This window comes from Corylus avellana, chromosome 6 (genome assembly GCF_965113065.1).
Source record: "Corylus avellana chromosome 6, dhCorAvel1.hap1.2, whole genome shotgun sequence".
Taxonomy (NCBI): Eukaryota; Viridiplantae; Streptophyta; class Magnoliopsida; order Fagales; family Betulaceae; genus Corylus; species Corylus avellana.
In genome coordinates, this window is record NC_142495.1 from 25,069,696 (window position 1) to 25,096,729 (window position 27,034).

At 34.3% G+C, this 27,034-nt stretch overlaps 2 protein-coding genes and 1 long non-coding RNA gene across 5 annotated transcripts; 2 read left to right on the forward strand and 1 right to left on the reverse strand.

Annotated features, from left to right (window-relative positions):
- The first annotated feature begins 7 nt into the window (after positions 1 to 7).
- LOC132188195 (uncharacterized) lies at positions 8 to 7,071 on the forward strand. 3 transcript variants are annotated; one of them, XR_009440862.2, is made up of 4 exons: positions 8 to 1,410; positions 4,212 to 4,335; positions 6,165 to 6,310; positions 6,982 to 7,071. It is a non-coding gene; the product is annotated as an uncharacterized LOC132188195 (long non-coding RNA). The 3 variants fall into 3 exon arrangements; XR_009440864.2 differs by lacking the exon at positions 6,982 to 7,071 and having other exon boundaries at positions 8 to 1,214; positions 1,332 to 1,410; positions 6,165 to 6,721; XR_009440861.2 differs by lacking the exon at positions 6,982 to 7,071 and having other exon boundaries at positions 6,165 to 6,721.
- Positions 7,072 to 10,249: 3,178 nt separating this feature from the next.
- LBD19 (LOB domain-containing protein 19) lies at positions 10,250 to 13,008 on the reverse strand. The gene is made up of 2 exons (XM_059602911.2): positions 12,656 to 13,008; positions 10,250 to 10,655 (listed from the first exon to the last, which is right to left on the reverse strand). Exons 1-2 carry the CDS (start codon positions 12,941 to 12,943, stop codon positions 10,308 to 10,310), a joined length of 636 nt encoding a protein of 211 aa, XP_059458894.2. The 5' UTR covers positions 12,944 to 13,008; the 3' UTR covers positions 10,250 to 10,307.
- Positions 13,009 to 24,114: 11,106 nt separating this feature from the next.
- LBD18 (LOB domain-containing protein 18) lies at positions 24,115 to 27,013 on the forward strand. The gene is made up of 2 exons (XM_059602593.2): positions 24,115 to 24,824; positions 26,543 to 27,013. The coding sequence occupies exons 1-2, from the start codon at positions 24,489 to 24,491 to the stop codon at positions 26,906 to 26,908; spliced, it is 702 nt and encodes a 233-aa protein (XP_059458576.2). The 5' UTR covers positions 24,115 to 24,488; the 3' UTR covers positions 26,909 to 27,013.
- Positions 27,014 to 27,034: the final 21 nt, after the last annotated feature.

A 27,034-nucleotide genomic window follows, 5' to 3' on the forward strand; every position in this document is an offset into this window, starting at 1 on the left:
TTTTGTGGATCCCACAGATAACACATGTTCAAATGTGGCCACCACCAAAATAATTCTCAATTTTTACTTTTTCCAAAATTCTTTTGAGAACCCAAAACCTTACTTTCCTGCCTCAAGAGTCTAAAGTGTGACTTGGGTATTGTGTATTCTTTAGAGAACTTAAAAGATATCATACATAAGTGTGGGTGGGGTGGGTGATACGAGTTCATCCTTGCTTGTCAACATTTTGCAAACAACGAAGAATTTTGATCAGTAAGTAGAATACACTTTCAAGTATATTATTATGTTGCATATGATTACTGTTGTACCCCCGATTCAAGTGTTTCTGATTTTTAATTTGTATCACAATCATGATGAGCATGGTGTGATCGGTTGCTTGTGAGAAGAGGAAATTTGACTCTTCCACCTTTATTTTTTGTTTTTCTTATTATTCATTTATCTATTTGCAGAGAGGTATATGCATATATAAATATTGGTATCCACGCTGCAGATATTCTATAAACATTACTTTATGGAGATTTTATTATTATATCCACAGAAGAATGGAGATGCATACTGTAGAGACATGTTACACCTTTTTCTTGTTATGGTTTTCAGAAGATATTTATATGCTCTCCTTGCACTTGCAATAAGATTGGTACCTTTGAAAGTTCATTGTAACAGATATATTAACAACTTCAAGGGCGTTGTGCTGAGGCTTTGCCTGAAGTTTGGATTCTGGATTGTACCACCATGCGATTGAATGGTAAGCCAATACTTCAAATTCTTTATTTTTTGCTTTTCTTATTATTCATTTATCTATTTGCAGATAGGTATATGCATATATAAATATTGGTATCCATGCTGCAGATATTCTATAAACATTACTTTCTGCAGATTTTATTATTATATCCACAGAAGAATGGAGATGCATACTGTAGAGACATGTTACACCTTTTTCTTGTTATGGTTTTCAGAAGTTATTTATATGCTCTCCTTGCACTTGCAATAAGATTGGTACCTTTGAAAGTTCATTGTAACAGATATATTAACAACTTCAAGGGCGTTGTACTAAGGCTTTGCCTGAAGTTTGGATTCTGGATTGTACCACCATGAGATTGAATGGTGAGCCAATACTTCAAATTCTACCTCTCTTTATCACTCTTTCTTGGGTGTCCTCAAGTTAGTGTTGATTCCTCCCAAAGGTTCATTGGCATAAGAGACCCTCATACTAGGTTGGTGATTATCTTCAAGAACTCTTGAGATCCCATATAGGAAATTGTTTCTTCCACGTATAATTGTCGATTTCGCGCATATCTTGGATTACTTGCGTGAGGTTTCTCTCTTTGAAGGCCATTCCATCTGGTAAAAGACACTGCAAACTGCAAGCACCATAAAGTTAAGAGTGCAGTGTCATACTCTCAACAAAAGGTGCATATATTCTTCATATCTCTACCCAAATTTATATAAGTTGTAACGATGTGCTCCTTTAAGGATTAAATTTCATATCATTTCTGTTAATCTGCTACAATTTTGTGTATCTTGTGTTCTTTGGTCTTTAATCAATATGCTTTGTCATTTCCTCAACATTTTTTTGTTAGTTTTTAACATAATCATTATGCCGTAAGTTTCTTGAATTCTTCCATTTTCACCCTTCCTGTGTTTTAGACAAGGGTTTTGCTACTTTTATGTCCCGGCAAATCATGCTGACTAGAATAGCCCAAAAAAGAAAAACAGGTCATGCTGACTATATTTGACAACAGAAAGTTAGTGATACAGGAGAAAGGGGATCCTAATTTTTCAAGTCTTTGTACAAAGTTATGGAATTTATAGAAATTTCAACATACTTTGTTCTCTATGAATGCAGCTGCTGTATTTTGCCAAAGAACATTCGTGGCAAGTTTTTTTCTTTTTACTGTACAATTGGCTGTTCGACTGTTTGGTGTCAATAATGTATTGAAATACAATACCAAGTGAAACATGATATCATTTGTAAGTTTTGCCAGTAAGTTTCTAGTTGATGATGAAAGACAAATAATTTGTGTTTTTATATGCAGAATCTATACAGTGACCATTTACCATGTCGTATGCCTAGATTTTGTAGACTGGCTATGTTTTTTGACCCATATCTATATCAAATTGTGAAGTATTGTAGGTATTTTAGCTCTGGAATGATGTAATGTGGAGCTATAAGAAATAGTAAAATGGCACAGAAGCTTGTTTATAGCAATACAGTAGTGATTGACTGAAAACTGTTTTATTTGTATCATATAGTGATACCCAGAAACCAAAGTAGTGTATTAATTTCATATTAACAGGTGTAGGTGATACTTTCATCTTAGACCATGACGAGATTGCTTGCCTTCTTAAGTTGGCTAGGGGCCTCATGCAAAGACTTGGTGTTTGTTGCATGGTTCATGTGGGACACCACATGACATGGATAGGCATATGAATGTATGTGGACTATTCCTACACTTGGTCATATGCCCAATAGGTGCCTCTGAAAGGTTGGTCAAGCATCTAGCCTGTGTTTGTTTTAGTTCTTGTTCCTTTTTTTTTGGGCGCGGGGGGGGGGGGGGGTGGGGGGGTTGTAAGGAGTTACTTGAGCTGTTTTGCAATACCTTTTTTGGATGTGGCTGGTGTGCCCTTTATATATTCATAAATAAGGAATGACTGGTCAGTTCCCAAACTTTGGGGTCAGATCTGTCAAGAAATACTCATTCCTGACTCGTGTTCTGAAGTCTATGCAGTATAAAAGGTAGCTTCAGAGGTCTTTTTTCCCTGCCAAAGCTATTCATGGTCCCATGACAGGTTGTAACTACAAACAATTGTTAAATAATGATTGCATCTTTAGGATTTAGTCTATTATGATGTTAATTTAGTAATTAGATACTGTTGGTTTTGGTCATGATTCATCTGCTAATACAATCCTGACCATTTGATATCATCATATTTATGAAAATGAAGTTAACTAATTTAGGTTTCTAATGTGGCTATTTGGCAGTCAAGTTGGTTGTGGATTTTCCATCAACTGTAATCTAGCTTAATCAGGCTCGTTCTTATCTGTTTCAGGGAAGCAGCCTGTTTCAATCTCGTTCTTATCAGTTTTTGTAATTTTATGAGGCATCTCATATCTGTCTTTTGTTTGTTCTTCATTGGACCATCTTGGTTCCAGTGCAAACACTGATTAGCAGCTTGATAAAACCTGAAGTACCGTTTATTGTCAATGCTTATAAGTTCTTAGGAAGCAACTTAAGAAACTGAGTTACTTTTTAGCTCTTAGAACTTGTTCCAGTCCTGGAATGAGTATGTTTCGACACTACTGCTTGGAAGCATACAGATGTGTAGCTTTTTTCTTTTTCTAACTATATTCTTTGTATGAGCATTGGTCGTGAAAGGAAACAAATTTTTCAGTATTACAGTACTGTTTTGCCCACAAGAAGTACTCTGTTGTAACATGAAGCTTGTTGGTACCAAAGCGAATTTAAAATAAGTTGGATAATTTACTCTGGTGTCTGGAAGATTCTTGTAATGGTCCAAGACTAATACTTTTGACGGACTTTGCTCTTCATGGGTTAAGTATTAAAGTTTAGCTGCATTTATACTTGAAAATGAGCATTGATCGGGGTTATTCGGGGTTATTAGATGAAAAGAAACGACAGATATTTGAGAGGATTGAATAAACCCAATGACAATCACAAAGAGCTAGGTATGAAAAACAAGTGCAAGGTGTTGGGAGTTGGCACATATGCTTCCTTGCCATGTTAACTATTCCAGTTGTACTGCTTGAATGCTCACCAGTAGCCTGTCATCCTAACAGCTTCTATATATATATATTTTTTTTGATAACGTAGGAGAACTTTACTCAGATTAATTGCACGTCGCAAACGCATACTGTACAACAATCCTCACCGTTAATCAAACTCCTACGGGTAACTGATCCCACCCGCCAGAACCAGTTACCAGGTAATCCAGGAGCTTTTACCCTTGACGGGCTAAGCAGTTTATCCTCATGCCCAGGAGGCTATATTTTAACATATAGCTTGGGACCTATGAAGTGGGGTCTTTGTAATTCCATGCTTTACTACATTACTTTCTTAAATTATTTGCCGATAATGTATTTTGGCTCTAATGGTGCTTGTATTATTCACACAAACTTTTTGCCATAATGGTTTTTGATTGAATGTTTCAAAGATGACATCATGATATTAGACTCAATTTTTTCGATCTAGGGATAATTTGTTCGATGAAATCGGCATCTTCAGCTAAAGCAAGCATCTGAACTCTAGCAGAGAAAACTGTTGTGGATTGAAGGACATTTTGGTAGTGTTGTAGCCTGTTTCAGCTAGTAAAAAGGTAATACCTTGTTTTACCCTATGTGGCTTGATTTTATTGCACCTGTCTTTTACCAGAAGAGGATTGATGAAATGCTAGTCTTACTCTACGTTGACATAGATATGTGACTCTATAACAGTGAAATTTATATTTCCATGCGTGTCATTCAGCATTTAGTGAAGTGCAGAGAGTTAACAAATGAACACCTAATCCATCATTACGTTGCAAAATGTTTAAATGTCGCGGTCAACACTTTGTATTCCCAGATTCGGCTAAGCATTGTGTCATATTTTCCTCACACCCAACACCTACACTGAGATTATGTTTATTTTTACTGAAAATATAAAAAAAAACTTAGATAAATTTTTTCACCATTTTATTAAGGAAAAATATCGATTTTAGTTTACTCTCTAGGTTTCTAAATCCATTTTGCCTGAGTCGACTTCAATGCTGCTAGCTGTGCCCTTGATACGCGATACTTGAATTCCTTTTGTACCTGGCTGTCCAGTTAATTCAATAGCCTTTTTCGTTGCTTTTCAGTAGGTGCGACAATTTACTTCATGGGCGAGGTCTCTGGTTCAACACAAGCCCTGTAACAGATTGTTTTGAATTGCAATCTTAGGGGCAAGAACTGCATCCGCCAGCTGTTTGCCCGCTACCTTAACTATTTTGCCATGAGCAAGCAGTTTGAGCCTTAATGCCTAGAAGTCCCTATCATTTTATCTACTAATAGTGGGCAAATTGGCATATTGCCCAATCACGCGCCTATTGTCACAGCTGCAGTTATAGGTATTTTGAGAATGTGCCTTAATAATGGATAACGCTGGCACAATGGAAAGAGCCATTGGTTTATCTCTCCATTGAATCAAATTAGCCAAAATGTGTGTTCATTAGCCCATGCTAAAGTTTCAATCAATTCTTGCCAATATCCACATTCGACTCAACTGATTGTGCATCCCGTTTTGTTTACTCCACTTGAATAGAGTCCCTAGCGTTCTAGACTTTGAAAAAGGGAATGCTACGGAAAGGCTCATCCTCTAGCAAAAGCTTGATTGGGCTCAGTAACACCGATGCAAGCATTTAATTAAACAGTTCATCCCTCAGCTGAAGCCTGAATCCCCTGTTGGGGCTATGGTAATTGGTCCAACTGCACTTCGTTTTGAATTTCATCATCCACCATATCAGGGCCAGTTTTGTTTTATCGACCTTTTTTCTAATCGGGGCTAAAACTCCTGAAATTAGAAATGTCAAAATAGGAATAACACTTGATATTACTAGAAATGCCCATAAAATATCATATTCGTAAAGTAGAAACATATATAGACCCTTAAACATGTCTAAATCTGTGCTTGAGAAAATCTTATTAGCCTCATCCCACGAGTCTGATGATGAGGCTTATTTGTATTATCTGGGGTTTCTATAATCTATCCTCTCTCTCTTTTTTAATTTTTTTTTTTTTAATTTTTTAATATATATATTTATACTAGTAATTCTCTGCCCTACTATCTTCAAAATGGAGGTTTGGGCTCTAGAGGGGTTTGGTGTTGCTCATATGTTACAAGAGATGCTTACTTGCTGCCAAAGGCTTAACACTCGACATTTTCATTTCACCGTATCCAAAATCGTCTAAAACTGCTTAAGGGCAGTCCAAGTGAACTAGCTAAACAGCTTCTTAACCAAATTTTAGCTAGCCCCCTTAAAACTGCTTAGGGCATTCCAAGTGAACTAGCTAAAACTGCTTAGGGCATTTTATCTACTACAAGATTTTTGCCTAGTGCTACTCTTGCTTGCCAGAGGTAGGGAGCAGATATAGATACACCATTTCTTTTGTTGACATTTTTATATTCCAGGCAGGATTTCTATATTTCGCGCTCTCACTCTCTCCTTTGTGCGCTCTCTCTCGGTCCACTTCACCAAGATGGCAAGATGCCACTAGAAGCTCCATCCATAGAGAAGATTGATTTTTCCATCTCTCAGTGGATTGACGACAAGCCTAGTACGTTTTGCTTTAACTTAATTTTTCTCTCTCTCGTCTGAGTCATTTGGGTTTTGATTATTGGGCTTCCTTATTCACAAATGGAGTTTAAGCATATTTTCCTCCAAATCCATCTGTGTCATATTGTGTATTTTGAGTATTGGGTTTCCATAAGACCATTTGGTATTTGATGATCTTGATTTTACAAATTTACGAATCTGGGTCTTTAGAATTTGTGAATCTTGGGGTTTTGGGTTGAAGAACTAGTCTTTTTCTAGTTGGTGGGTGAATTATTATTCCTTTTATTTGCCGAATAATATACATTGACAGAAATACGTGGAATTTTCTGAAACAATTTTTTTTTAAAGTATGTCGTTGTCAAAAGGATGATGGAGGTTCATGGGAACCAAAAGGATGGGGGTTTATTCTGTATCTCTGTGAATTGCTTGGAATTTTTTTTTTTTTTTTTGTGTGTTTGGTTGACAAGAAAGTTGGTGCCGTTGGCACTTTGAAGTCATTGGGCTGATGTTGATTTCTGTGAATCCATCTGAAATCTAAAATTCATCTACTTCATCAGAAATTTTGCAGATGTTGCGGTTTTTAGAACTCTGCGCAAGGATTTCAATATCTTGCTTAAAATATTTTGTAGGTACCCCATAATTGATGATCTGAGTATGTGTGTGTTTTACTAGGAGGTGGGTGTAATGATCTCCTGTTTTCTTCTTCTCTCAATGTCAATTTCTGTTGGTTTTCTTCTCTGGGTAGGTCTCCTTTGATTTGGCATTTATGGTGCGTTTGGGAGTGCGTTTTTTTTTTTTTTTAAATAATCTGTGATTTTAAACCAAATCGTAATTTTAGGGTGTTTGAGATTGCGATTTTAAAAACGTAAATTTTAAAATCGCAAAAAAATCTGCGATTTCCATAAGCTGATTAGAGGGTGCTTATTTGAAAAAGTGCGAATTTAAAATAAAATCACGATTTCTATTAAAAAGATATTTGACACAATAATTACTTTTTTTGGAATGGGAATGAAAAAAATACCAAGAATACCCACCTAAAATATATTAAAACTTTTCTTTTCTCTTTTTTTCTTCATCCTCTTTGTCTTGTTTATCCTTATTGGTAATTTGGTCATAAAACCGCAATTATATGCTAATGTTATCCAAACACTCAATTGATAAAAAAAAGTACTTTTTAGTATGTTTTACCAAACGCATGTACGATTTTAAAAAGTAGCGATTTTAAAAACGTAATTTTTAAAATCGCACTTATTGAAATTGCACATCCAAACGGGTCCTTATGTTTTTTTCTTTTTCAAACTTGAATTGTATGTTGTCTTTTACAGGTTATGTAAAAACGAAGTTTCGTAACACAATACAATCAGACAGACAATCTCAATGTTTCCCCCATGTTCCCCCCCCCCCCCCCCCCCCTTTTTTTTTTCGTTCTTAAAATTAACCTAGTTTTTTTTTTTTTTGGGGGGGGGGGGGGTGGGGTGGTTGGGGGCTGTGCCGCTGTGGTGCATTGGCAGCAGAGGCGGCTCAATAAAAAGTTAAAAGGGCATTTTGTAATTTTAAAATATTAATATAATAAATTTTTATATTAAATATTTAAAAGGGTAAAGTCTACTAAACCCTTTCAAATTACCACCCTAATGACATTCTACCTCCCAAATTATTAATTGCGACAATTTACCTCTAAAACTACAAGAACAATGACAATGTACTGTCAATTTTAACAAAATGATGAAATTACTTTTATTAAAATAAAAACAAAAATATTAAAATTAATTATTATTTTTTTTTCAAATTAAGGGTATTTTTGTCTTATTGAAAATTTTATAGGAATAATTTTGTCATTTTGCTAGCATAGGGCAGTACATTGTCATTTTTTGATAGTTTGGGGAGTAAATTGTCGTAATTAATAGTTTTTTTGTGGGTGGGGGGAGGGGTTAAATTGTCATTGGAGTTGTAGTTTGAGGGGAATAAGTGGACTTTACTCTATTTAAAAAGTAATTTCAAAATCATTTTCTAAATTTTTGAGATGTAAATTACTAATATAATTTTTATATTCAAGCTTTAGTAATATATTATTCTCGATAGATAATTCACAAATCTTTTGTTTTTTTTTTTTGGTAAGATGAACGTAACAACCAACTAAAATCAACGGGCACTTGATAGTGAATATATTAATATAACATATAAAATATCAATGAAATAAAGAATTATAGAGCCAAGAAGCAATAGACTAGAAGTGAGGAAAGAAAATAAAAATAAATAAATATAAAAGAAATGGGTTGGGCTTTAGTTTGAGATTATTTTTTAGATTTTAAACATGCTACTTCACTTTATTTATTTAATTTACCTCCTTTTTTATTATTATTATTATTATTTTTAATCTAAACCCTCATAGCATGTCAAATAGCCTCCTTCATTGGAAGTAAAATTTAGAAAATAAAATAGATATATTGGCTTCAGTTCTTTGATTTTGGCATAGGAGATATTTGATTGAAGCTTGACAAGAGTTATTATGTCATTTACTCTCTCTAAATATCAGGCATTTTTCAACGTTTCCCTTAAAATAGAGATTGGGATTTGGGAGGACAGCCAATCTACACCTGTGCCAATTTCTGGAAGACTTGGGCCTGTGGGTAGCCAACTAAACCAGACCCTGGAGGCCCAGAAGCAAGCAGAATTCAGAGAGCTTTGCATACTTGAGAGCCCATGTTTGCTCTTTAGGCGTTGGCCCCAGAAAAGAATAATAATAAATAAAAAATAAAAAGTTAGACAAATTTTTTGCTTTTTTGTAGAGTCCTGAAAACGAAAAGAAAGCCATTGTAGCAGGTTGAGGCCTGGGCGTAGCCGGTTGAAATGGGACATTATTGTATGTAACAGAGTCTAGGACTAGTACCGTCTACTACTGGTGACCAGAAAAGACAAGAGTCAATCTTTCTTGCTGGCCGACTGGCTCTATAAAAGTATCAGCCCAATTAATATATAGCTCACCCCAATCTGGTCCCCGACCCAGTTGGTCTAACCAGTCCCCAGAATCCAGATAGGCCAAGTACAACGATTTATTGTACTTAAAAGCGTATGAATAGTAATATATTATCGAATTTTGCAATCAACGTTCACGGCAGTTTATTCTGTCAACATCATATGAAACATTTTAATCAAACCAGCCTACAAGTGGCCCCCTTTGTGCCTCTATTACAAAACCGCAACTCGTTTGATTCCATATATACTCGACGAGTTATGTTTGTTGTACTTAAATGCGTATGAATAGTAATATATTATCAAATTTTGCAATCAACGTTCACGACAGTTTATTCTATCAACATCATATGAAACATTTTAATCAAACCAGCCTACAAGTGGCCCTCTTTGTGCCTTTATTACAAAACCGCAACTCGTTTGATTCCATATATACTCTACGAGTTATGTTTGATCACATGCTTGATGTGATGGTTAGTTCTGATATTAAATTATACAAACTTTTGTTAAAATTTACCCTTAAAAATTGGCTTGTAAGAAGAGGGTGCTCAAAAAAATTTATACTTTCAAGTCATGTGAGACACTCGGGACTGAGTTCGTAGCACTTTCTATTGGTTGTATTGTGGTGGCAAGCAAGCTCTTATAGCTGCTGTTGATTTGATAATGTAGATAATTGAATAGGGTTGTGAATATCTGATGTTCTAGCTGTATTATTTTGTTGGTTAATAGAAATTCATTCATTTAAAAAAGAAAAAAAAAAAAAAAACAAGAAGAGAGAAGAAAAACCATATTCATTTGGTTAAGTGGTTGAGCTTTACAAAAATATTCGAAGTTAAAGAAGTAGGCCGACTTCCTTTGGTCATGACATTGAAAATGATAGTTTAGGGGTGAGAAAACGAGTAGTTGCTGAAATCTATCGAATTAAGTAGAGCAGCTTGCCTCACAATTCCAATGGACCCCAAAACAACATGCCATTAAAACATACAATAATAATATTAATAATAATTAATAGAAAAGCTAAAAATCTAGTGATCGGGACTTGATGGCCGGAATCTTACTCCGGGCAAGTACCTAGAGATGATTTCCCGAGCCAATGCTTGGACATCCCCATCCTCCACTTCTTCATGATCCACCGGATTGAAAAAACTCGCCAACTCTGCTGACGTGGCAGCCTGTGGTTGCAGAGGATGATGATGATGATGATCAAAATGCATGGAGGACAAGTTATAGTTGGATGGTGCCAAGTCTGACGACGAATGGTGATTATTGGTCGGTGATGAGCTCTGAGATTGCGGCACTTGCACCGGAGCAAGCCGCTGCAATGTAGCAAGACGGGCCTGAACGTACGCCAACTCTGCCTGCAAATTCACTACCTACAAATCCATAGCAAAATTAATTACCACCATTTTATTGTTAAATGCATGCAACTATTATTGTGTCTACCACCCTATCCGCCCTAAGGACTATAAATTAAACAACATTAATAATATGTTGCATTTAATAATTGTTTTTTTTGGGGGGGTGGGGGGGTGTTCAAGCATTATACATGACAGTTGTACATATACCTTTTTATTTGCTAGGGAAAAATGGTAATATATACTTGTATCTCCATCAAATGATGCAATAAGTACTTTAAAAGCATAGCTAGATTTAGGAATCAGCAGATCTTATCCAAATGTGAAAGCTTTGAGAGAGAGAGAGAGAAGATAAAGTATAGTCAACTCCAGACCTAATTAATAAGAGGGTAATGGAAATTTACCAAATTAAAGCAAAGAAGAGAGTGATGGTGCTTATCTTCCCAATTAATTAGGGGCCACAGAAACGGAAAGAAAAGGTGAAGAAAAAAGTAAACAATAATAATGGTTGTAAATCATGATGAGATTACAGCATGCGAGTGACCATATATACTACCGTACATAGGCAATAGACAATATTCCTGAATCCTTGAAAGGGTTATATATGTTTACAAGCCAAAGCTTGTTATCATATCACGCATAAGATTATGCAATCTCAATAATTACGTACCAATAATGCTTCCCACATATAGCGGCTACGTACCCTAATCAAAACATTATATATATGATTCATCCATCTTTACAGGTAACAACTCTTTAGTCTTTTCTACCCCCAAAAATAAAATAGTAGATTAATTAATTTACCAAATAATTGGAACTAACATATGGTAGCTAGAGTACTGCTTTCATGCCAGTAAAAAAATGTTAAAAGTACTTATGGTTCGTCATCACCCATGAAATGAAATAGTTTGCTTATATATATAGATGATTTTTTAGTGTAAGATCACGGATCCACTATTAAGATTACTATATATATATATATATAAATATGTCCTCCACGATATAAATACTGAGAGGGAAAGTCAAAACACAAATATTTGTATATTTCTCGAGCTGCTAAGTTTGCTTAGTAGCTCCGGCAAGCAACAAACAAGACCCCCTAGTAGCAATCCACCACTACCAGGTCATGGCGGCTGCCACTTCTCTTTCTCTCTCTCTCTCTCTCTTTCTCAATAGTACATGTTAAATTCACATGAATTTCACAAAATTTTTTCTTTAGAAAACTAGAAATAGTTACAAACAAGATTATAAAAAGAAACCCTAGTATTATCTCTCTTCATAAGTGCAAGTTAGCATGGAATTCACGCAAATTTTATTGAAAATCCAAAGGAAGAAACCCTGCCGATTAACCAGTACTCTCTCCCTAGAATGAAAACAAAACCCTACATCGTCGCACGTCAGCATGTCGATCGACAGAGAAAATGCACCGGTACCTAAGACTGACAAACGTGTCAAACGAACAGTCTTTTATAAGTGTGAAAACCTTGACCAACTCGGATTACAATATTACATGTATAGTGCAATTTGTCGAAAAAAATTGCACAAAAAAGTATACACTTCGGTGTAATTGTAACCATCGTTTTGGAAAAAACAAAAACAAAAAAAAAAAAACGCAGCAAAACTGACATTCAAAATCTTACAAAGCAAGAAAAAGCCCCTGTTGGGTTTACTTCTTCCCAAGGAGCTACTAGTCTGCACATGCCCGAAACCTTGACCCATTCCTACCTACAAGATATTTAATACTACTTTACATTTCCAGGTGCTTGATATATATATATATATATACCACGACTTTATCACAAATTAATTTCCCTTTCACTATTTTCTCGTAATTAATTAAGGAGAAAGCCTAGGAGCATTTTTGGCATTATATGAAACAAATAAATAAATATATATAAATGAAGCACTAATTAAAAACCAAACAACCATAATCTGCAAAACGGAAAAGGGTTTTGTTTTTCCATTTTTGGATTTTTGTTGGGATTTTTCATAACAAAAAAAAAAAAAAAAAAACACACCTGCTGTTGCAGAGTAAAGATGTGACCGACACAGCCATAGACGGGGTCTCTAACCCTAGAGAGGGCCTCGTAGCAAAGAGTGACGACGGCGTCGAGGCGCTTGTGTGCCGGAATGCGGGAGAGGAGCTTGGAGGCATTGCTGGCGCCGAACACCTTGTGCACCGCAGCGAAGTGAGCAGTTCCTTGCTCCGAGTCAAAATAGGGCGCAAATATGCAACCGCTCACGCACTTTCGCCTTAGGAACTTGCAGGCGCCACAAGGCCCACCTCCGTTGCTTCCAGTCATCATTGCTCTCCCTTTTCGATCTCCTTTACACACAAATTTGCTTCTTTTCTCTGTGTTTTCTACTTTTCTTCTCTCTGTGTTTAACTTTGTGGGGGCAGAGAGAGAGAGACATGGGTATATATATATATATATAAAGGAAAAAAAAAAGGCTCTTTACTTTTTATTTTTATAGACTTGATTTTGTAGTGCTATTTAGTAAACTGTTATATTACTATCACTTTGCTACTGAGATGATGTGAAAAAAAAAAATCAATATTCATTTTTTTAAGAGTAACACTGAACTGATATGACAGTCATCATCAATTATTAATCAACCTTTATTAAAAAGAACAAAAATAATAATAATTGATGAGCACTGCGCGCCGCATTAACCCAATAAGATAAGCTAGAATTGAGTATTTAGAATTACATTTTTTTTAATAAATATTGATCAAAAAGCTAATTTTTACTTTTATATAATTAAATTGTGTGACAATTGTATAGCAATTTACCCAATAGTTCTTAAGAGATAGTTCAATTGGCTGGAGATCACGTCTTATGAAATAGAAATCATTCATTCGAATTCTCCTCCCATTTTGTGTGAACATGGGTCAAAAATATATATATATATATATACCCAATAACACTACAATGGAAGCTTTGGTGGTGGGTCATTTGAGAGAGGGTAGTTTTTCATTTTTCTAATAATATTTGCGATTTTATATATATATAAAAGTTGAATTTAGTGTGGGTGGTGAATTTTGTTAAAACTTTAAAGCCACGCAAGAAGGGGAGAGGAGGGGAATTGGGGGAGCAGCTTGCGTGAAGCAAAAAACATATAAACTTCCAACGGCCGCAGTTGAGGCCACGTGCGAATCCCAGCCCACGTGGGACAAACATCCCATCTCATTCTCTTGTCATTTCTAGTCGATCTACATAGGTGTGTGTCAGATGGTGTACTTGTTTCTAATCGATCTTCTTCTATTGCTAAAGCCTAAAGGGTATGGCCGTAGTTCTTCCTTTCACCTAATTTTGTGAATTGCAGTGCATGCAGATGCACTATTATTAATAATACATTTATTTATATTTATATATTTATATCTTCGGCCTTTCATTATTTCATACCTTCTCTCTACTATTGGTTTCAAAGTTGCAGCAGTTCGAAGGAGTTGTTTTTCCAAATCCGGGAATTTTATTGCAAACTTCAATATTTAATTAAAGCCCGCCCTTTACCTACCAAAATGGCTAATCATGCAGTGGAGCCTCAACCTCCTTCTATTTCAACGTAAGCTTGCCTCTTCACTCAATAGTTACTCAGTTGAATATGTATTCTTGCTAGCTAGCAACTGTATAAGAGCATCTCTAGCGGAAGTAGATAAAATAGCTACCGAAAAAGTATATATTTTTACTTTAACTATTCATTTTTTGATACACACTCTAACAAAATCTCTATTTTACTCTTTATTTTTTTTAAATATTATTTTGTGTGGAAGAGATTGTGAAAGAAAGATAAGAAGAGTGAAAAAAAATAATAAACAAAGTTTATAATGTGAATAGTGAATAGACTAATCAACCTATTTATTGTTCACACTAAATGAAAAAAAAAAAAAAAAAAAAATTAAGGTGCATATTATACTAAAGATGAAAAAGCACCCATAATAATCAAATTTGACTATTCTTTTGAAAATGCTCTAAACTATATATATATATATATATATATATATATATATATATATATATATATATATATAATATGATCAAAACTCTACAATTTTTATTTTTATTTTTTGATTATTTTATGTATTGTGCCTGGTCTCACATGGGTTATTCAGGTGTGTTTGTGTATTGCTAGCTAGCACATATCCCTCGTATACAACATTAGGTGTGATTCAATATATAACTTTATTCTTAACATGATGTTAGGGAATATACTTTGAATTACCTTCCCCAAGATTTTATTTTACTTCCGGCCTTTTTTCTGGCGTCTTCCCCAGTGATGCCAGTCTCTTGTTGCTCTACCTTCTTCAGATCTCCTTGCATTCATCATTTGAGCTGGTGACCACACCAATCGAAACCTCGAAAGCTAACCACTATTACAAATCAATAATCTGACCGTTAGTACTAAAAGCCGAATCTAAAGCCATCATGGTAATAGGTATAAACAATATATCTCAAGCCATTTTAGACACTATGCAAAAGTTCAGAGTAGTTGCTTTCCATCATTCTAATGCGCTAAAGTCCTGACTTGAAATCTCCTCATAGATGTATAGATTCTCCTCCCAAGTGTATGTCCAAATCAAAATTCATTTGGAAGAATTGTATGCACAGTTTGTACAAATGATTCAAACATTTCCTTACCACTTTTAGGACTTCGATCTCCCAAATCCAACAACATTGGAAGGGCATTCTCTAGCTAGCACTTGTTCAATTTGTTCAGCTTTGTCTTGAGCCTTGGGTCCAAAATTAAATTGTAACTATCATCATCAAGAGATTACATTCTCTCCTCAATACTCCTCAAACCTAATTAATATTCATTTTCACAGCCATAGCCTTTATATATATAGTCATTCTCATCCTCGGACTTCTTAACCAAAATGTCTTTTACTCTCCACAACTCGGTAATAAACAAAGTAGCAGTCAAATAATCACTTCTCGATATAGTATTTGTCACATCATCAAATATCATTAAAGAATACGGACAATTTCTAGTAATTTGCAAAAATATTGTTAAAAATATTAACAATTAAATAATAATTTGAGAGAATATATTATGCTTTTTCTTAAATATATATAAGTTCTTTTATTTTAGGCTGATTATTTGGTACCATATGTAACCTAAAAAAATAAAAAATCAAAAAATTGTAAGAAATAGTGGGGTTGAAGTTGTCTAATCGGCACCTCTTTTCACAAGTTCCTTACGCGCGCACAATGTGGCGTGTCATTAATCTGAGGAAAGTGATGAACTGCGGTCAACGTGGATAGAAATGAAAATTAATGGTGAGATGGACAGCCTAGTCAAGCCCCACTCTGAGTAGCACGAAAAACCATGCTGACCTAATATTACCATATTTCTAATCACTACACGTGTCAATCTGACATTTGCTTCCATTTATCGTCTCCCTTAAGGAACAAGAGGTCAGCATAGGCACATGAAAAGTAAGCAACAGTATCTCTACAGAGACACCTCTTTGGGTATATAAAATATTTCCGATTACCTATTTTTTATATTTATTTATTATATTTAGAGTTAAATACTTTATTATCTATGATTTAACTTCTTTATTTTGTTTTTGTTTTTATAATTTATTTTTTATTACATTAAGTATCTCTGGTTTGTCTAAAGATGAAGATGATATTTCTGTTCAAAATTTGACGGAACGCAATGTCAACACCAATAACAAATTGACACGTGTCTATATAATTAATTAAAAAATAATATATATTTTCAAAATTAAAAATATTAAAAAATTATATTTTTTTTTAAAAAAAATTGGGCCATTTGGGGAGTGGCTAGCTAATTCGGGAGTTAACTTAAGTGAAGTTTCTCCTTATATTTACTTTACATTATCTGATATGACGTGTTTTAAGTAACTTTTTATACTCATTTATCACATTCATTTTATATTAATTAGCATAATATATTTTAAGTAATTTATTATATTAATAAAAAAAAATTACTGAAAATGCGTCGTGGTATAAAATATGTGGGAATAACGTAGATGTTAATTCATAGATGGATGACACTGGTTATTCAGCACCAAAAAGAGAGGGAGATCGAGTAGCTGTTGTTTTCTTTAACTTTGGGGAAGAATCTCAACCCCAAAGATGCATTGCACTTTGCATAAGCAATCAATGTATGTGGGTGGTTGAAGAAAAGATTGATCGGAGAAGAAGGCATAGTAGAGACTGTAATAAGTGGAGTGGTGCTTAAAAAACCAGTTATTTCTAAGAGCTGAAAAGTGAAATATGTCATTTCATGGGCGGGATATTGGATTCAATAAAATATTAATTTGAGATTGCTTTAGAAACACATTATTGTTTTGGTCTCACTTGGTTATATTTTATACCATAAGAAGTTGCATGTAGACCCCTGAATACACAGTTGATTTTCACTCACTAATTAAAACACTTATTGGACTCCAAATTTCAATTATATTGAGACTCTATGCTATTTATGTCTAGCACTCATTCATGTTGCCTCAATGACAACATTTCCCATCAAAGTTGTAAATTCTCAGACGCGCATGCCTTGGCAAACGCATGCCTTGGCAATAGGATATATATATATATATATATATATATGAAAATATTAGGTGTTTTTCTAGTATTCTTTTGGTGTCTTCCTAATTGTGATGCGACTTTTAAAATTACCAATAGATTAAAAGTTAATAATGATAATCTCAAATTCAACGATAATTTTAAAAGACACATCACAATTGGGAAAAGACCAAGAGAACATTAGAAGAATACTTAACATTTCTCATATATATATATATATATATATATATATATGGTGTTCAGTCCACTTAGACTAACCTTAATTTGCTTGTGAGATAAAAAAAAAAAGTATAGACTTAATTTCACGTGTGAATTTAAACTCTCCTTCAACAATTGATCAGGCCGAACACGTCATGACTTTTGTTATGTTATTATATTAAAATCAATAATTATTTTAAAATTTTAAGCTAGTAAAAATAGATAAATCAATTGTTTAATTAATATTTTAATTCGTGAAGCTTGTATATTTCTACTACGCCCAACTACAGGAGCCAGATGTTGCCTGCAAAACATCAAAATTGTTCTCCAATATGAATGCAGGCCTTGACAATTAAAGCGATTTGTCAAAATGTACATAGAGGCCCAACCCAAAACTCTTTAAATAATTAGCCCATTAGCCAAAAGCCCAGGAATTTTCCCTTGATAATTTGTTTTATGCCTAATTTTCAGTCAAGTTGAAATGGGATTTTGTTTTGAAGTATTTTTTTTCTCTTTTATTTTTTATTTTTTATTTCGTCTTACTCGCAGTCAAGAATTTCGCCTTCTAAGTAATAAAGTTGGAAATTATTGTTTGAGATCATGAGGCCCACATTGCTTAAAAAAAAAAAAAAAAAAAAAAAAATAGAGTCCACTTAACCTCCTTAAATGACCACCCCAATGATAATTTACCTCACAAACTATCAATTACGACAATTTACCCCATAAACTACCAAAACAATGACAATGTACCCTCCCAATGCTAGCAAAATGACGAAATTACTCCAACAAAATTTTCAACAAGATAAAAATACCCTTAAAATTTTGAAACAAAAATAAAATTTTTTTATTTTTTTTATTTTAGTAAGGGTAATTTCATCATTTTTTAAATATTTGGGGTACATTGTCATTGTTTTGATAGTTTTGGGGGTAAATTATTACAATTAATAGTTTGGGGGTAGATAGCCATTGCGGTGGTAGTTTGAGGGAGTTAAGTGGACTTTACCAAAAAAAAAAAAAAAAAAAAAGGTTTCTTCACGCATTACAGTTGGATCGAAAAGGCTGTATAAATATGATCACCTATATATACTTGGATTTATTTATTGTTTATTCATCCCTACAATCAGAAGATGCCATGTTCAAAACGCGCGTAGTATATTAATATTAAGCTAAATTAGTCTACACATCTTTTTTGTTTCATCGTTAATTCACTTATATTAATAATTTTTGAGTTTATATTTCTTTGATATATCATATTTTTCTTTCAAAACCTTGTAGAGAGGATTTTTTGTTTAATCATAGTATTTATAGATTAGACAAGGTGGTGAAAATAATATTTTTGAATATTGTGAGTGTTTTGTGTTTTGTGTTTTAGGTTGTTTGCACGTGGATATTTTTGTTTTAAAAAACAAAAAAGGTTGAACAAACAAAGCCAACTAGGATTGTGATACAACTGTATTGAATTAGAAAAATGATCCATATAAAATCATAAATTATCCTAAAATATATTCAAAGATATCATAGATTTATAGATACTTTGACTGGCATGACTATTAAAGTGTTAAAAATATTTGCAAAGACTTGATCATGATTAGTTGGTCCAAAATCATCCTTTGACTCCTTTATTTTTACATTCCTTTTATAATCTTCCTTTCTTCCGAAAGTAGCTTAGAAGATGACCCTTAGCAGCTTCTTTGCCGTATGCTTGGGTGACATCCTGTAATATAAAATCCCATTTTTTGAACAGAAATATTTCAAAGAATGATCAATTCTTATACAATTGCATGAATTCTAGGTGTTGAACGCACGAGTGGGGGAGCTCGTGGGTCTGCTGTTATACATTATTGGGCAGTGATGGGGGCAACATTGATGTTAGCAAAAGTTTAGCAAGGCACAACCTAAACATGAAGAGACAGCCTAAGTATTTCGAAAATAAACAAAGCACTAGGAAACATGTGTTTCAATACAAGTGGGTCAGCTTTTTGAAACCTTTTAGGGACATTGTTGCCTGGACATCCTACATGAAAAGGGTAATTATACTCCATTGATCATCAACTTTGTTAAATATATATATATATACACGACGATTTTATTTGTGTTGAAACCTAACTTGGACTATCCTTTTACTTTAATGTTGTCCCAAACAACAATGAAAAGAATGAATATATTTCCTAGTAGCGTAAAAGCAAGCAACTTGGAAATTCAAGAGAGAGGGAGAGATCTAGAAGAATAAAAATCTCGTGTGTGTTAATAACAAATTCATGGTAACTTCTAGTACTCAATTTGTCTTTAAACAATATTATATAGTAGCGGCAACGGTGTCGCCTGGGTGAGAGGGGATAAATGACTCCTTATTCCACCTAAAAACATATATGCAGTGGCCAGAATAGTTAGGGCAATGATCGATACATATATATCTATGACTATGAATGCGTGTGAAGGGTTACTTTTTTCTCTCTTTTTTTTGTTTTGGTCTACTTGTGCATGGCATGAGAAGGGTTAACCTTCATTTTGTATAACTTGCTAATTCGCCAATTGTTCCAAAAATATAATCACCACTAACCATTGTAGTCCAGCAAAACGTCTTGTACGTACTCACAACACCCAAAATCAGCTCCTAGCTAGCTAGAGAAAACCCCAAATTTGTTCTTGAACAAAACCCTGTATTCTTTCTGTGAAATATTGCTCTTCCCTGGGTTTAGAGGGATCGATCCCAAGTCCCAACGACTCCTTAGATTTAAAAAGATACCCATTTGCCACTGCAACCGAACTGAACTTCCCAATCTTGCAGAAGATAATTAGAGGATTATCTACAAATTAAGTATAAGCAGGACACCCTTTCCCTTTCTACATTTAAATTAGCCTTCATTAATTTTGCCATCCATTATAAGCTTGAAAATGCTTTAATGATTAGGATAAAGATTTAGGGAGATATGATCATCTTAACGAATATGAATAAAACGGAGAGGATTCTATTCCAATAAATTGGACCCCTTATTTATACTTTAGCCATTTCAAATGGAAAATGTTGGTTCCGTCGTCCTTGACACTAGGGAAGACTAACTCCAATCAATTAGCGACTATTAGGTCAGCAAGTTGAACTACAATTGAGGGTTATTTGAGTTTAACCTGCAGTAGTACTGCTTGGTGAAGCACTTAAGTTGAATTTAATTTAGCTTATCCAAAGTTCATCCAAATCATCCTTCTCTATTTCTTTGGCATAACTCACAGCTACAGTTTTTCATACGTACTTGCGTGTATGAGTCACTTAATTTATTGGAAGTCCTCTTCTTTTGCTAGTTTTGTATTTGGTCTAAGATAGACCCTTGTCGTTGACATCAGCCATCAATTTTCCAATGAAACTCTAACGTATAGTTGCATAGTTTTCAGCATAGAAAATACACTTTACCCGAATTATTTATTTATTTGCACTTTTAACCTCAATGTTTAAAAAGTGATATTGTACCCCTCAAAGTATCTGATATTGACACTTGACCCAGAGACAGATTTATGGGGGGACTGAAAATGGCCCTAGTTCCCCCCAAATTAAAATTTAGAGTCTTATTTTTTCATTTGTATGATTTACATGAATATTTGTGGGAATTTTTTGCTTTTGAAAGCAAAATAAGAGACAATTGTTTGATTGTTGTCTAGAAAAGGAATAAAAACACTTTCAAAACACGAAAGAGATAATTAAGCAGTGAACATGACGTGAAATGATTTGTTTGATTGCATTAAATAAATGACAAAGTTTTCCTTCAAATTGGGTTGGAGGAATTTCCTTCAAATTGGGTTGGAGGAATTTCCTTCAACCTACTCTATAAAATTGACATGTGTTCATTTTTTTAATAACATGTGAGATGCACATGAGTTTTAAATGAAATTTATTCCAACTTTGTCCATACTATTAAAAAAATATGTGCATATCACATGTTATTAAAAAAAATAAACTCATGTCACTTTTATAGAGTATCATATGTTATTAAAAAAATGAACAGATGTCACTTTTATAGAGTAGGTTGAAGAAAATTCCCCCAACCCACTTTAGAGGAAAACTTTGTCCATAAATATATATTAAGTGAAAGATTCAGTTTTATTTTGTATTTATAAAAAAAAAAAAAGAAAAAAAAAAGGATTTGTTATTTTGCTATGTATTATTTTTGTAAATGTTCATAATTATATGAGTTTTATTTGTATTGAAATAAAATAGGTACGTATCACAAAAATATCATCACAAATTTCTTCTAATTTTCCATTAATGTTGTAATAATTGTAATTCAAATTTAAATTTACTTTTTTTGTGATTTATACAATTATACAATGTTTTGTGTAACTTTGTGTCACTATATGTAATTAGTAATATACATATATACTGGAGTATAAATTTAAATATTTTTTTTTTTAGTAATGCTAGAGACCATCTTTGTATCCTTGTAAAATTGATATGGGTTGCCCACCCCTGAGGTAGCCCGCAGGCCACCCCAAAAATTAACACATCACTAAAGTTGTGATGTTTGGGAGCAAAAACAAAAAAAAAAAAAAAAAAAATATTATTGTAGACACGTCACTAAATCATGAGTTTTTTGTAGTGTCGGTTCTCAATTTTCTCAACAAAATATTAGAGAAAAAAAAAAAAAAAAAAGAGCACTGATGTAATAAAATTAAAAAATTACTTGTTTTTATTTGATATTTTAAACAATATAAAAATTAAATTTTTTTTTTTTTTTTTAGACAAAAAAAAAAAAAAAAGGGGGAAACGAGAAACAGTAACCGTTCGTAACGGCGTGTCACCGCGCCGTCCGGCTCTTGTCACACGTTTCCGAGACGGAACAGAGACATTACTTTCTTTTCAATGGAACGGCGCGCGGGTCCCACTCTAAGATGAGGTCATCTATTTACCCGGCCGTTACGTTCTTAGTCACCGACTCATACGTGGCGCTCCCACATTCGAGTGGCTCCGCTCGGCCTTTGAATGCCGAACTCTGAGACTTTGACCTTTTGTTTAGATCGCAAATTTTGCGCTAATTATAGGCTACTACTAGGCACGGAATTCAAGGACAAATTGGTCCCTTCGTCTACCGTTAATCTTGATCTGATCTTATTCCGTACTCTCTTTTTTTTTTTTTTTTTTTCTTAAACAAATTATGAAATAGTATGACCAACATTATGTTCAATCACCATTATATATGAGTTGTCATCCAATCAAAAACACGTGGTCCACCAATTTAATAGTACTATATAATCTGTTCTTTAAGGAAAATTCTTGCTAAGGTTAAGGGTACTGTAATTTTTATACGTTTATTATGAACTTAAATGCATTAATCACTAAACAATTAAATTTATCAATCAAATTTTATTGTTTTATTTTTTCCTCTATGTTGTCACACTTATGTAGATTACCATGTGATTTTATAAGGAATTGTAATAAAAATTGTAGCATGTAGTACCCAAAACATTTTCTTTTATGAATATTTTATGCAATAGGTTACTAGATAGGCAATTTATCATTCTTTCTCCCCGGCCCCACCCCGCCCCGCCGGCTCCTTTTTTAATGTGTATAGTTAGTCCTAAATGGAAGTTTAAGTGAACAAAGAATATTAGAAATTACATTTTTATTTAGCAATTATCACATAATGCTAATGTGTTATAGTCCTAATTAAGCCTTGGATTAGTCATTGTTAAAAAAGAAAAAAGAAAAATCAAAAGTTGGTTGAGACTACTCGTTGTAAGATAATTATAAAATAAAAATGTAATTTTTACCATTTTATAATGGAAAATCCCTTTAAGGTAGAGCCACTTCATATTCTGACATGACACACATTGTTAGGCAAATCCTGTACATGTATAAAGTGCCCGGATAAGACTCCAACTTTACTAACAGACGTGACTCTAAGAAATTGTCACCTGTAATTGTTGAATTACAATTCTAGGGAGGATGTCATTGGAAGTGAGGTATAGACAGAAAGCTTCATACTATAAGAGGAATATATTTACAATTACAGTGTCATTGTCATGGTCATCAAACTCAACCATTAGAGGTAATGTTGATGACCCGAGTACTCCTGATCAGAGCTCTCACAAATGGAGTAGATAAATTAGTAGAACATTATTATTTCCATTTAAGGAATATATGGCCTGACAGATAAATCCACTTCATAAATATTGGCCTTAATGTTTGATCACTACACGGCCGCTTCAATTCCCAAGTTCTTCAGCTGCTGTTGCTAGCTTGACAAAAATTCATATATATGCCTCTTAATCGCCTGAGCCTGACTCTTGCTGAATTTAAAAGTAATATTTTATTATTAGCCACTACTAACACAAATTACACTCTAGAAAATCCAGCGGGCATTCATTTCATTTTTATAAACCCATCGGCTTCTTTTTGGCTTTTTCATGTATATAGAAAAGGAAAAGGAAAATCGAGTCATTTTCAACGTTGAGAGAGAGAGAGAGAGAGAAAGAGAAAGAGAAAGGAGTTGGCGTCTTTTCCCCTCCACGCAGCTTAAAACACGCAGTGGCTAGCAGATATAGACAGTCCCCTTGACGCGTGTCCACCTTCTAAAATCCTTTTCTTTTTCTTCGAAAAGCAATATATATATATATATATATATATATATATATATATAGCCAAAGCAAAGTGCAATATATATCATATATATGTAAAGCCAGAGAATTGAAAGGAAGCTTTAGAGAGAAAGTTTGAGAGAGAGAGAGTGAGAGGAACATGAGATTTGTTGAATAAACTCACGAGAGGAAGGAAGATAAAAGAAAAAGGAAAGCAGTTGAGAACAAATAACATGGGGCTTATCGCATGTTTGCTTCACGCAAGCAGCTAAATGTGGGGGTTAAGCCTTTGCTCTCTCGCGTGGCTTTAAAGACTTCTTCTATATATCCTTTTATATCACTACCCATTAAAAAACCAAAAAAACCCACACCCACCAAACCCTAAAACACCACCACCCTCCTCCTCCTCCCTCCTCCCTCCTCCCTCCTCCTCCTCAAGTACTACCCCACAAACCCTAATTATGTGATAATCATCATACCCAAAACAGAAAGCAGAAAAAGAAAGAGAGATAACCACACAAAAAAACAAATGAGTGCAAACCCTACTAGTAGCGGCGGAAATGGCGGCGGAAGCAGCAGTGGCGGTGGGGGCGGCGGCGGAGGGCCATGCGGTGCTTGCAAGTTTTTGCGGAGGAAGTGCGTGCCGGGGTGTATATTTGCGCCATACTTTGATTCGGAGCAAGGCGCAGCCCATTTCGCAGCCGTGCACAAGGTGTTTGGTGCGAGTAACGTATCCAAGCTTCTTTTGCACATTCCTATCCACAAGCGGCTCGATGCGGTGGTGACAATATGCTATGAGGCTCAGGCTCGGCTTAGAGATCCTGTATACGGCTGCGTTGCTCACATCTTTGCTCTTCAACAACAGGTAAATTTAAGTTGTCACTTTGCCATTTTTAGTATAAGAACAAGACAGTAGTAGTTAATTATGTCTAGCTTGTTCTTTTGCTTTTGCTTTTTACTGTCTTATTACAACATAATTAATTGCCTAGTACTTCAAGTAAATCTTTGAAAGTGGTAAGTGGGTTAATTCCTCTTCAAATTTCCACTTTTCACTTGCCCTTTCCATGGCATGCATATGCGTTTAACATATGGAGTATAATAGGCAGACTTTAAAAGCTTAGAAGTCTTTTTTTCTTTTTAACCGTTGAATTCTTTCGACTTTGGAGTAACGCCCATATATAAAAACATGTTGGATTATTCTAGCCTTTGCATTAATATAGGAAAGATAATGTAATAGTAAAAATTAACCTGATTTTTACTATTACGTCCTTCAATTATGAATAGGAGTTTGGAAAAGATAGGAGGCTGTCAGTAGCCTTGATGAGAAACAAATTAGTATAAATTTTGGTCTAAAAAACTAAAAGAAACCCAATTAAGAAAAAGTGTAGGACAGGCTGCGGTGCTTAGGAGACTTTTTTGTGTGCTCTACTGAAATCCAGGTGTTTGATTAATTTTAATTAACAAATCATGGGGTGGCCGGTTGCTTCGCGTGCATATCCAAAAGTTGTACCATTTTCCTGTGCAAAATTGTGGGGTTTGCTGTTATTAAGGAAATGGTCGGGTCCTGGGAGTTAGGCTTTTAGCGAGGATTAAGATTCATTCCCTATATTCCCCCATCTACAGACTACATGTTGGTGGGGCTTCTCCAACAGAGCACAATTTATCATTTTGTCTTGCATTTTTCTATCAAAGTGACGGTATATAGCAAGACCTAATTAAATTAATAGACTGTTATACAATTGAGATGATGAAATAATAAAAATTAGTCTTTAGTTTTTTTTCTTTTTTTAGTAAGTCTATTTAATTAGTAGACTATTATATGACTGGAATAATGTGACAATGAAAATTAACCTTTAGATCAACTAGAGCTTTTAAAAAATAAAAATTAATGGCTAATTTTCACTGTCACATTACCATATATAGTTGTATGGAAGTTGTATATCAGTCTACTAAATAACATTTCTCTGTTTTTTTTTTTCCTTACAAGTGATTGTTTATTCAAAGGCTGAGTTTTACTTCACGCCATCTCCATCAGTTGTATAGTAGAAAAAAGGTACTTTGAGGACTGTCAAACAAATTACATTACAAAATATCTTAAAAAAAATAAATAAATAAGAAGAAGAAGAAAGAAAGAAAACAATGAATGTATAGTTAGCACAATAAATTACTTCTCCCAACAACAATTATGGATAAGAAATTTATGTAATGGGTCACTATGTTTAGCCTATGCCAGGAGAAACCTTCATTTGTCCGCAACGCCATGTTCTAGTGCGCATATTTCGAGTACCCTTTTAGTATAAACAAAGTAAATAAAGCCTTAAGTTTGTCTAATTTAATAAAATATTGTCCTTATTTATCATTAATTTCCCAAATATAATGTTGGTTGATTCAACTTAATTATTTGTCTTCTGTCTCCAACTTAGGAAGTTTGTTACTTGTTGCCTTCAGCAGTCTCGCTTTTGTGGAAAACACTCAAATTGTCTTCATTTTTTACCTTAAAAAATGCAATATATTATCTACGCAAGGTGTAATTGTTTTTATTTTATTTTTTATTTTTATTTTGTTATGAATTGTTTTAAGCAGGTGGTGAATTTACAAGCAGAACTCTCGTACTTGCAAGCCCACCTTGCAACATTGGAGCTACCATCGCCACCACCCGCTCCACCACCTCCAACAGCGATGACACCGCCGCCACTCTCAATCGCGGACCTCCCTTCAGCCTCTTCCATGCCCGTCACGTATGATTTATCGTCACTTTTCGATCCCATGGTGCAACCCTCGTGGGCCATGCAGCAGCGGCCCATGGATCCACGTCAATTTGGAGGCGGCGGTTCGTCGTCAAGTGGTGGCGGTGGCGACCTCCAAGCGTTGGCACGAGAACTCCTCCATAGACACGGGTCTGCACCCCCCGGATCCACTTCCTCAACATCACCAACTCTCTCCAAATGAGACTTCCCGTTGATCATATGCTAGGAAGAGAGCTTAATTAATTAATTTCCATGTTATAATGGGAAGTAATTTTAGTAACTGAGCTGTATTCCTTTTTATTTTCAAAAGTACTAGTGAAATTCAAAA